General features: G+C 41.6%; 1 protein-coding gene across 1 annotated transcript in view; it reads left to right on the top strand.

Moving 5' to 3' along the window:
- SMC6 (Structural maintenance of chromosomes 6) overlaps positions 1-12,212 on the top strand; it is a 256,438-nt gene that overhangs the window by 9,806 nt on the left and 234,420 nt on the right. Inside the window, exon 2 of the mRNA XM_080278837.1 lies at positions 10,211-10,312. Within this exon, the coding sequence (XP_080134963.1) occupies positions 10,211-10,312 (102 nt within the window). The remainder of the gene's footprint in view (positions 1-10,210; positions 10,313-12,212) is intronic.

Here is a 12,212-nt window from a genome sequence, read left to right as displayed (position 1 = left end):
TAGTGCACAGATTAAAAGCAGGGAAAGGTCACTTGGAGTAGCTTTTGTCCGATGAGAATGACGTGCGAGGCAAAACTGGGCCTTCGCAGTACCACCAACAGCATGCACTGGAGATGCTGAAAATAGCACATAGCCACAAGAGTTTATGAGTTAATGAGAAACAATATTGACCTTTTTAACATGTCAGAGCATTGACAAAACTTACTTAATAATCTGGTACATAAAATAAAATTATATTCACAACGATTGTTAGATGCTAACAGTAGCTAATAATGTATATAGCAAGTGGATTGGTGGTGACTCACTGCATTGGTGTCGCTTGGTACAAACTCACCTGCGCTGGCAGTCTGTCACCCACCCTCACCCCATAAATCGATTTCAGTGTTGTATCTTCAAGGACTTTCAGCCTTATGTCTAGTTCGAAATTGTACCAAGCGACTTGCCTGAGATATAAAAGAAGGACTAAAATAGTGATATAACATGAAAACGCATGACTGGCTTGAGTGGCGCTTGGTACAAACTCGCACTCGGGGCCTCATATATATATATATATATATATATATATATATCCCCTAGTACACGCCTATATGGGTGGCAGAGGACGTCGCGTACTAGGAATTCGCGTACTGTGAATACACAAAATTATGGGAAAAATGACATATGGGTGGCACCCTCCTTCATGGGCAGCCCTTGAGATGCCTTTCAGACCTAATTATCTTACTATACAGGGAAACTATCCAAGACATATTACCTAAGATAAAGTTTCATGGCTTTACTAGGTAAATTATTGGTGGTAGGTGGTGGCGACCATCATCCACTCACTTGATGTAGTGCTGCCAGCTTCTTCCTTAGCCTTTATCATTCTTTTTCTGTGCCTGCCCTCCTCTCTTCCTACATCTCCCACCTTTCCTGTCACTTATTGCTCTTCTTTCCTTTACAGGTGGCTTTACGTTGAGTGACAAGCCAAATGGTTTCCTGTAAGCCAAGAAACCATTTACAATACTGGGTGGTAACCATATAACCAGCCCATATGTGCTCCCTACGTATCAACAAGTGGGTTGGTGGAGGGTTAGTATCCCTCCCCGTAAAACCAATAACTCAAAGTCAAATGACCACCTCATATGGGATTATGGCATCTGGCAGTGGATAGATAGATAGACAGACCTTTACCTGTTACTGTATTGCTTCTTGGGGAGGCAATGTTGTGTACTTGGGGTAACCCCGGATTTGGGCCACTCTTCGCTGCCTGTCTCGCTTACAAGGAGTTCAATTCATGTACTTAAAAAAAAAAAAAAAAAAAACGTGTACAAGGGGGATCGCGTACTGTGGGGGTGTACTGTGTATATATATATATAATCTCTTCGTCAGTCTTTCACCCTCCATCCTCTCCACATGGCCAAACCACCTCAGTGTGTTCCTCATAACGCTTCCTATCACATCCACATCAACACCACAACGCTCCTTTATATCTTCATTCGTCAGCCTGTCTCTCCACGTGACTTCACAGGCTCCTCTTAAATAACTCATTTCCACTGCTCTCACTCTTGACTTGTGTCCTTCCAACAATGTCCAAGCTTCACTTCTGTACGTTAGAGTGGGTATCACAATACTGTCATGTAGTAACTTTTTCACTTCCATGCTCACTTCCCTGTTTCTTATCACTGCTTTCAAAGAACCAGCAACCTTTCTTCCCTTCTGTACCCTTTCAAGCACTTCACCCTCCAAACCTCCATCCTTACTCATCACACTACCCAAGTACTTAAACGTACTCACATTTTCCAACTCCTCACCATCCAACCTCACTGTACATTCACTAACTTCACCTCTCTCACAGACCATCACTTTACTCTTCCCTACATTCACCTTTAGATTCCATCTCTTACACACTCTCTCAAACTCAACCACCAAGCCTTGCAGCTCTCCTTTGTCCTCACTCAACAACAATTTGTTTGTGGCCACCCCAAACGGGATTGTGGCGTCTGGCAATAGATATATATATATATATATATATATATATATATATATATACAGTGCTCGTCAGAAGTATGGAGCGCCCTGCGTCCCTCCTGAGAAACAAACCTTTCAACATTGAAAAAACATATAAATAATGCATTTTATTTACCTTTAGTGTTTCGTAGGGTAGCCTTTACGTTTCCTCACGGACCTGAGACGTCTTGGAAGTGAAAGAGCGAGGCTCCTGAGGTGCTGGAGGGGTATTTTGCCCCAGGAGTCACGAATGGCGGCTTCCAACTTAGGCAGAGAGCTCACGTCTCCCTTGGAGACTCTTCTTTACGAGGTACCAGAGGTTTTCAATCTGGTTGAGGTCTGGGCTATTTCCTGGCCAGTCTGTCATGAATGATACCTCGCAGTCACGAAGCCAATTGGTGACCGATTTGGCCTTGTGAGCAGGTGCACCGTCCTGCTGAAACACTCTTGCACCTGTTAGCTCGAAGGAGTCTGGTAAATGATCACACAGAAGCTCCAGGTAAACATCCTGATTCACTCTGAGGTTCTTGGGAAGTACAACAAGCTTCCCCAAACCCTTCCCTGAGAAACAACCCCATACCATGAGTGAATCAGGATGTTTAACTGTGCTTTCTACATACCGTGGGTCAAGTGGGTCACTACCTTTGCGTTGATACACACGTGCTCCTCTGTTACAGGTAACACTAAACGTTGCCTCATCAGACCACAACACTGACAACCATTGCTCCTCACCCCAGGTTAGATATTTATTAGCAAAGGCAAGCCTACGAATTCTCTGGCTCTTGGTGAGAAGAGGCTTTTTCACAGGCCTGTGACTTGTGTAACCAAGCTCATGCACCCTACGGGACACTGTTCTCATTGACACCTCACCAAACACTTCCGGGTTGCTCTCCTTAATTTTCCTTGCACTCACACGAGGATTAAACTCCACTGCACGTTTTAAAACATTAACAGACCTTGGGGAAGTTTTCCTAGGCCTACCAGACCTCGGTTTCTTTGTGGGAACTGCACCACTGTTTTCCTCCCGAAACCGCGCACACCAACAACGCACTGTCGATCTTGCCACACCAACCAATTCACTAATTTCCTTTGTCTGGTGGCCTGCCTCCTTTAGAGCAATGATCTGGGATATGATTTCACTCGATAGTTCACGGTTAGGTGCCATAACAAAGTTTTGAAGGCCAAAACACTGCGGGACACTCGGTAAAATATGGTGCAATTTGAGAGGGACACTCGGCGGAGTTCCTCTCTCTCAGGCAGCCCGTGGGCGACTGAGGCGGGAACCAACCAGCGCGTCGGAAGGCCTCAGGCTACCATGACGTCATGCTCGGAGCTCAAACTTGTGGCTCAATTCTTACCCCCCAAAATGGGTGATTCTTTTTGGGCCATAAGTATTGCGCGCCTGGCGGACAACGCTGAATACTTCTGACGAGTACTGTATATATATATATTTACATAGATATATAGATATATACAGTGAAATTTAAAATATCAATGGGCATATGTACCTAAAAATCACCGCAATATTCAAATAATCGAAATTTAAACTGAACTTCTTATGGGAAAAATTAGTCTGGGTCCGGGGCCTCCGAACCTAACTCCCTAAAATCATGATTTTTTGCCCACACCTCCTGTAAACTTTATGAACTATAATTGTGGTTAAGTAACTGTAGTTCTGCATTGTATTGCCATACTGTCAGCAAGTGTATACTTGGTGTATTTCTGCCCTTTCCTGTATTGCCATACTGTCAGCAAGTGTATACTTGGTGTATTTCTGCCCTTTCCTGTATTGCCATACTGTCAGCAAGTGTATACTTGGTGTATTTCTGCCCTTTCCTGTATTGCCATACTGTCAGCAAGTGTATACTTGGTGTATTTCTGCCCTTTCCTGTATTGCCATACTGTCAGCAAGTGTATACTTGGTGTATTTCTGCCCTTTCCTGTATTGCCATACTCTCAGCAAGTGTATACTTGGTGTATTTCTGCCCTTTCCTGTATTGCCATTTCTCCTTTGGCTGCGAAGATTTAGAGGTGCCAGGCTGCTTTCGTCCATTACCACTGCTACCCAAAGAACCACTCTTGCTTGCCATCTTGAAACAGGTAACTTGCATCAAAAATACAAAGAAAATATATACAACTAAATTGCACTGAAATGCATGTCCACATATGGAAGTTACAGGCTGAAAGTGCTGCACTTGGCTGTAGAGGGCTGGCTGCTGGCAGGACAGTCGCAAGATGGCCGCCGACAACAGAGCATTGCCTTGCACATGGCCTGTTGTTGTTGATGCCTACTCCCATCTGGGAGCTCATGTCTTTAACCCCTTAACTGCAGGCTTGTTTTTGCTTTGACTTGCGGCTCCCGCGGGCATATTCGCGCTCCGACAGACTCTCTGAAAATATTTGCCAAAAATCAGTTATTAGTCCTAGAGTATTAAAATCACATATGCTTATGGCACATACATTCACCTTTCTCCTGGGGTGTTTGTTGAGCCTTCGTCGAGTACCGTAGGACTTGTGGAGACCTCTGAAGTTGGGTAACGAAGTCTCCACTTTACATTTCCCGACAACCCGTAATATGATTACCACAGCCTGATATTATCACTAGAAACACTATTGTATGATTCTCAAATAGTTTGGAATCCATACTCCAAAAAAAAAAAAAAAAAAAAAAAAAAAAAAAAAAACTGTGAAAGCAATAAAAATTACGAGGGCGTATGATCTTCCCACTTGACATCGTTCAGCGCTGGTGTTCTGTCATTTATTATTCATAAAAACACTCACAGTTTATATTTCTATTACTATATAACACTTATATATATCTACAGTCTTTATCCATAAGTTTCCCTCAGTAATAGTAGTTTATTGTCGCTGTAGGGATTCAATTTCTCTTTCAGTAAAATACATAGCATTTACTTTCTCGTCCTGTATACTAGCGTTGAGAGTGAATGTCACTTTCACCTTCACTCTCATAAGTCATAGTATTCATACATGCTAGAGTGAAACTTTCACTTTCATTACTCCTGATATATATACTCGTATTCTTATAATACTACTCATTTATATTTCTATTTACGTTCTCTATTTTATTAACATTATTTAACCTCTCTTCCTGTTTCTCCCATCTTTCCTGTCACTTCTTATTGCATTTCTTTCCTTTACAGGTGGCTTTACATTGAGTGACAAGCCAAATGGTTTCCTGTAAGCCAAGAAACCATTTACAACGGTGGGTGGTAACCATATAACCAAACCATATGTGCTCCCTACGTGTCAACAAGTGGGTTGGTGGAGGGTTAGTGCCCCTCCCTGTAAAACAAATAACTCAAAGTCAAATAGCCACCCCTTACGGGATTATGGCATCTGGCAATAGATAGATAGATAGATTTTTACACTTCTCTTTTATTTACACTGTATTATGCACTGTCACTTGCAATAACTTATAAAACTATTTTCCACTGTTCACTTATATTTACAGTCATTGTTTTCACTTGCTGTTTACCAGTGGTGGGCAGCGCAAACAAAGAAGGACCTTGTGCAAGCACAAAGCGCAATCCACAGTTCACTACCTTGTGCAAGCACAAAGCGCAATCCACAGTTCACTACCTTGTGCAAGCGCAAATGCGCAATCTGACAAATATTTAGCTTGCGCAATGTCGCAAAGCGCAAGCGCAAACCATTTGCATATATTTTTGGGAATTACTGAAAAATATTGAGATTCATCATTCATTCATTGCCAGACGCCATGTATCCCAGACGGGGTGGCAGCATACCTACTTACTGTATTTACTTTTATTTTTTATTATTATTTTCTATTATTTATAATTGCGCAAGTGCGCAATATAATATTTAGCTTGTGCAATGTCGTAAAATGCCAGTGCAAATCATTTGCATATATTTGTGGGAATTACTGTAAAATAGATATTGGTATAATTAAATAACTTAATAAGTAGCAACCTGCCCACCACCCGCGGTGACTGAGGTACAGTAGGTCATTGTCTGGGAAAAACAGCCTTTATTTACCAAGGCATTGGCAGATCACAAGATTACTGTATCATCAACTCTCTCTCTCTCTCTCTCTCTCTCTCTGTCCGACAGAGGAGGGAGGGAATGGAGAATAAGAGAGAGAAGAGGGACGAAGTTTATGCCTTATCTCCTCACTCAAAGGGACGTTCCTTTGCCATTCCCACGTATTTATTCTCTCTCTCTCTCTCTCTCTCTCTCTCTCTCAGAATAATGCTCTTTATATCTCTCTCTCTCGCTCTTGTCTTGTCAAGACAATTTATTTAATAATTCAATATAGATATACAATAGCATATATAATTCGTTACAAAAAATAAAAAATCATGAAACGTATTTATTCTCTCTCTCTCTCTTGTCTTGTCAAGACAATTTATTTAATAATTCAGTATAGATATACAGTAGCATATGTAATTCGTTACAAAAAATAAAAAATCATGAAAACAGAGTATTTAAATCAAATATCCACAGCCTAATAAATTATTAGGCTGTGGATATTTGATTTAAATAATATGTTTCAATGGTTTTTGTAAGGAATTGCATATGCTAATCTTAATAAATAATGCATATTTACAGTATTATCATTTACTACTTCTAATAATAATTTAAAAATATTAAAAATACATTATCTGTTGAAGCATATTAAATGCTACTACCCCATTCCCTCCTGCCTCCCCCCACCAAGCACCAGCCCAGCCTCCCGACCCACCCCAGCCTCCCCCATCCCTTGTCCAGCCATGCGGGAAGCTCCCACCATGTGTCCCCTGGAAGACCACGTGTCCCTTGGATTGCGCAGTACGCAATCCACAGGGCAGGTGCGCAAGCTCAAATTTAATTGTGCAAGCGCTACTAAATTTGCGCTGGCGCACCTGCCTTTTCATGTGCGCAAGCGCAAAATTGCGCATGGTCTCGTGTGGTGCGCAATGTGCAAACGATATCACCGGAGCGATGCAAGTGTTTGCGTACTTGCCCAGCACTGCTGTTTACACATTATTTACAGTTCCACTTGCACTGTTTTACTCACCAGAAAGATCGTAGTCACTCTCTATCATTTGTCAGCCCTTTACCTCTTTCCACACGAGGTTTAGTAGGGGGTAGAGGTCACAGGGCCCTTTGCATGGGGCTAAAAAGCGGCGGAAGTTAGCTGGCGCGAATCCGACGTACCTTCACCTTGAAAGACGACGGTAAACTGATACTGGTGGGCCGGGGTGGCCTACCTAGGGAGAATGCAATACTGCCAACGTCAGCCTCGTGAGAGCTGCTAATATATAGCTATGAAATGATTGGCAGGAAATCTAGACAATACATTATAAATTAGGTAGTTCCAGGTGAATGTAAATATCACTTAGGCTTCTCCCTTCCCTCCTTATATATATTTTTATTACGAGAATAGATTATACAGCATATTTCAAGGGGAAATAAACAGCGAAAATTAGCGAACGAGTGCACATGAGGTGTTGTCAGGTGATAATTAGCCAATTCCAGGTGTATGGCACTATCACTTACCTTATTTCTTTTTGGTGCATATTATTTGGTATAAGAATAGGGCATAGGGCTTATTTCAATGGATGAAATCAGTGGAAAATTGCAGGGAAGATTTACTTAGCGTAGAATACAGTGTGGTGGCCTGCAATAATTAGGTAGTTCCAGGTGACTGTAAATATCACTTAGGCTTCTCCCTTCCTTTCTTATATATATTTTTATTATGAGAATAGATTATACGGCATATTTCAAGGGGAAATAAACAGCGAAAATTAGCGAACGAGTGCACGTGAGGTGTTGTCAGGTGATAATTAGCCAATTCCAGGTGTATGGCACTCTCACTTACCTCATTTCTTTTTTGTATATATTATTTGGTATGAGAATAGGGCATAGGGCTTATTTCAATGGATGAAATCAGTGGAAAATTCCAGGGAAGATTTACTTAGCGTAGCATGGCCGGGCAGGCGAGAGAAGAGGGTAATGGAGGGGAGGTCAGGAGGGATCAAGAACGGGGAGAAATGGCTAAATTGTCGACAATGGATGGGAGTACAGATGAGATTAGGAGTGCTGACTAGTGTTGGACATTGGCAGTACTGATAGATGATACAAGCCACCACTTGAAAGCCCCGGGCAAATTCAAAATAACACAGAATCGCAAAAGTGACGCCCAGAGGTATGATCCCTTGCTCCCAGTCGTCACGAAAGTGACACCCCGCGGTTAAGGGGTTAAACAACATGACTATTTCTTCTCAGTCTCTATGGTTCATTTCTATGTTACTCCTTATATTCATAAATACCGTACTTCTCTTCATTCCAGTATTCTGCTTACTGTACAGTATTTGCTACCACCTGTAATTCATTTTGTTTTAGTATTTCTACTTTTGATTATCTTCCTTTAATTTCTCTTTTTATATCTTTGAGTTATTAACTTATTAATTAAGTAATAAAGAGTATATTTATAGAATGTTGGGGAATTGTCCAGGGGGCAAATTGTCCTGACGGGAAATCATCCATGTTTTGATGGGGAATTATCTGACGGGCAAATTGACTTGATGGTGAATTGTCTCGGAACCATACCGTCGTATGCTTTGTATACTGTATGATTAAATGATGTTGATTTTCATTCTCTTCTTGACACATGTCACATACGATATTAGGTTAGGTTCATACTTTTTCTTATCATTTTCCTTCACTTCTAGCATTTTGGTTTGCATGAAAAATATTATCTTTGCTTGTTGTGGTTGGAGTCTGGCCTAGAGAGCGCATGTTACATACGATATTAGGTTAGATTCATGCTTTTTCTTTTAATTTTCCTTCACTTCTAGCATTTTGGTTCGCATAAAAAATATTATCTTTGCTTGTTTTGGTTGGAGTCTGGCCCTGAGCGCATCAAAATATGCAAATTTGCATAGAAAAGTAAGATAGGCAGACCACTCCAAAATGCATCAAAATTTGATTCATCGAATTCTAAACTGTCAAAATTTGAGATTTTACTGTATATACATATATATATATATATATATATATATATATATATATATATATATATATATATATATACACACACACATATAGAGCATTGACTTGTCGGATAGACAAGGATTGTGGAAAGTATTTAGAATATATGGAGTAGATGGGAAGGTGTTGAATGCTGTGATGAGTATGTATGATGGTGCTAAGGCTGCAGTGTGTGTGCATGGTGAACTGGGTGAATTTTTCTCTTTGAAGGTTGGGTTGAAACAGGGATGTGTCATGTCCCCATGGTTGTTCAATCTGTACAATGATGGGGTAATAAAAGAGGTACAAGGTAGGGTAGTGAATGTTGGAGTGGCCCTGGTGAGAGAGGATAGTGTTTGGAAACTCCCTGTACTGCAGATGATACTGTGTTGTTGAGTGAAGACGAAGGGGAGTTGCAAGGCTTGGTGGATGAGTTTTGGAGAGTGTGTAAGAAATGGAATCTAAAAGTGAATGTAGGGAAGAGTGAAGTGATGTTCTTTGAGAGAGGTGAAGTCAGTGAATGTACAGCGAGGTTGGATGGTGAGGAATTAGAAACTGTGAGTACATTTAAGTACTTGGGTAGTATGATGAGTAAGGATGGAGGTTTGGAGGGTGAAGTGCTTGAAAGGGTACAGCAGGGAAGAAGGGTTGCCGGTTCCTTGAAATCAGTGATAAGAAACACGGAAGTGAGCATGGAAGTGAAAAAGTTACTACATGACAGTATTGTGATACCAACTCTAACGTATGGAAGTGAAGCTTGGACGCTGTTGGAAGGACACAAGTCAAGAGTGAGAGGAGTGGAAATGAGTTATTTAAGAGGAGCCTGTGGAGTCACATGGAGAGATAGGCTGACAAATGAGGATATAAAGGAGCGTTGTGATGTGGATGTGGAGGTGATAGGAAGAGTTAGGAGGAATACACTGAGGCTGTTTGGCCATGTGGAGAGGATGGAGAGTGAAAGACTGATGAAGAGAGTGTATGTGAGTGAGGTGGAGGGGGGGAGAGGGAGGGGGAGGCCGAGGATGAGATGGAGGGATGAGGTGGAGAGATATATGAGAGAGGGGGGTGTGAGTTGGGAGCAGGGCAGTGAAATGGCGGAGGACAGGGCGATGTGGAGGCGATTTGTTTGTGGCCACCCTGAACGGGATTGATGCGTCTGGCAATAGATAGATATATAGATAGACTTTGAGTGTATTGTACCCTAGTAATAACTGTGCCTTTTTTTTTGCAGAATAGTGCATCCTGCGGTATACTCGAGTATGTAACAGTTAAGAACTTTATGTGCCATGATCATCTCACTTTTCCCTTCTCTCCGAACATCAACTTTGTCCAGGTTAGTCTTGCCTGTCAGGTAACACAGTAGAAACCTCACCACTGACATAATAGGGTAAGTACTGTAGTACAATAATATCTGTTTCATGTTGTCTTCAGCCATGTGTTCCATAATAGATTGAGTAATTTGATAATTTATGTTTCAGATTGTCTTTGGTAACTTGTTACATGAAAAAAAATTGAGTACTCTGGTCTGTCTGTCCATCTTTTGTCAGACGCCTTAATCCCGTAAAGGGTGGCCACAAACAAATCATCTCCATTTCACCCTCTCCCCTTCCATTTCACTGCCCTACCCCTAGCTCACACCTCCCTCTCATATACCTCTCCAATCCATCCCTCCACTTCATCCTTGCCCCTTCCCTCTCCCCCCTCTACCTCACTCACATACACTCTCCTCATCAGTCTCTCGCTCTCCATCCTCTCCACATGGCCAGACCACCTCATTGTATTCTCCTAATGCTTTCTGTCACATTCACATATGTACTCTGGTAATCTATTAATTTAATTTACACTCAGGGTTGAATAGAAGAATTTATCATGGGACATATTTTAACACTAGCAGGGGTACTCGGCATTGCTTGTGTAAAACCCTATGATCATGCATACTGGGATTACCTGGAACCTGGATGGCCACACTCCCTGTGGGAGATGATCCCCGGGTCCAGTTTTACCCACTGAACCCGTGTTCCTCCTTGGTCCTGTTTCCCCAAGGGTATATTCCCGATGGATATATTTTCCCACTACTGCCCACCCACCAACCATGCTTACCTCACCATTTCGTCCACCCATCCGGCCTGTTGTAGAAGGAAAAAAACTATACAGTAATTGGCTACCATGCTGACATTTTTCTAATTACTTCTAATTTGGGTCATCAGGGGTGCCACTTTAGCAACTGGACTCATACACATTTAAATTCATTTTAAAACCTGACACTTGATACAGCTGTTTAGAGAGTTCAATCTGCATCCCCCTTGATTTCCATAGAGGACAGACAGACAGACATTCTCTTTTATATACCGATACCTGTATATGGATCTGTCAGTGTTTTTTATTATATATGGATTTGTGGTGTCAGGCATTCATACATGGAGTCATGTGTATTTCTCCAGTATTTTTCAAGGTGTTTGGAATTATTCTGACCCTGATTTCTGTTGGAAATCTCTAAAAAATCTTGTCTTCTGGTAGGATATTAAACAAACTTGTGGAGAATAGACCAAAAAAATATAAGAAAATATTATTTCAACCTAACCTGATCTTGATATAACCTGAGCATTGTTTGGTTCTTGCCATCTTGGAATTCCTGTGGTCAAATGCACCTGTGAACATTATGCCGCCTTTTGATTGGTTGATACCCAACCAATGTGAACTTTGTAACTTGAAACTCGTAATATTGTAATAAATTTGCAACAGGGTATATAGAACAAAAGTTTATTGCTTGATTATCCCAAACTCACAAGATTCTACAGCTTCTTTTTTTCTCGGCGGAGGGGGGGTCGTCTATAAATACCTTAAGTAGTAAGTAGCCTCGGACAAGGACTGACCAAACGATGACGACCCAGGATCGGACAAAGGACTTGGTAATGGGTACTTGGAATGTAAGAGGAGCGAATGATGAGGTGAAAGAGAGAGAGATTGTCCAGGTGCTTGAGGGTGCGAAAGTGGATGTATGTGGAATAACTGGAACAAAATGGAGAGGAGAAAGTGTGAGAGAATGAGAGTATGGATGGGGTATATGTGCAGGAGTAGGTGAGAATGAGAGGGCGAAGGAAGGAGTATGTATAGTTGTGAGTAAAAGATGGAAGAAGAGCATAAGACAGTATGGATCAGTTGGGTCAAGGATTGTGTGGGTAAAGTTGAAAGTTGGAATACAAATGTGGGCGATTGTGTGTGTGTATGCGCCA

Source organism: Coenobita brevimanus, chromosome 75, assembly GCF_032717465.1.
Source record: "Coenobita brevimanus isolate Jiangsu-jjx chromosome 75, ASM3271746v2, whole genome shotgun sequence".
Lineage (NCBI taxonomy): Eukaryota > Metazoa > Arthropoda > Malacostraca > Decapoda > Coenobitidae > Coenobita > Coenobita brevimanus.
This window is presented reverse-complemented; position numbering and strand designations above follow the sequence as displayed.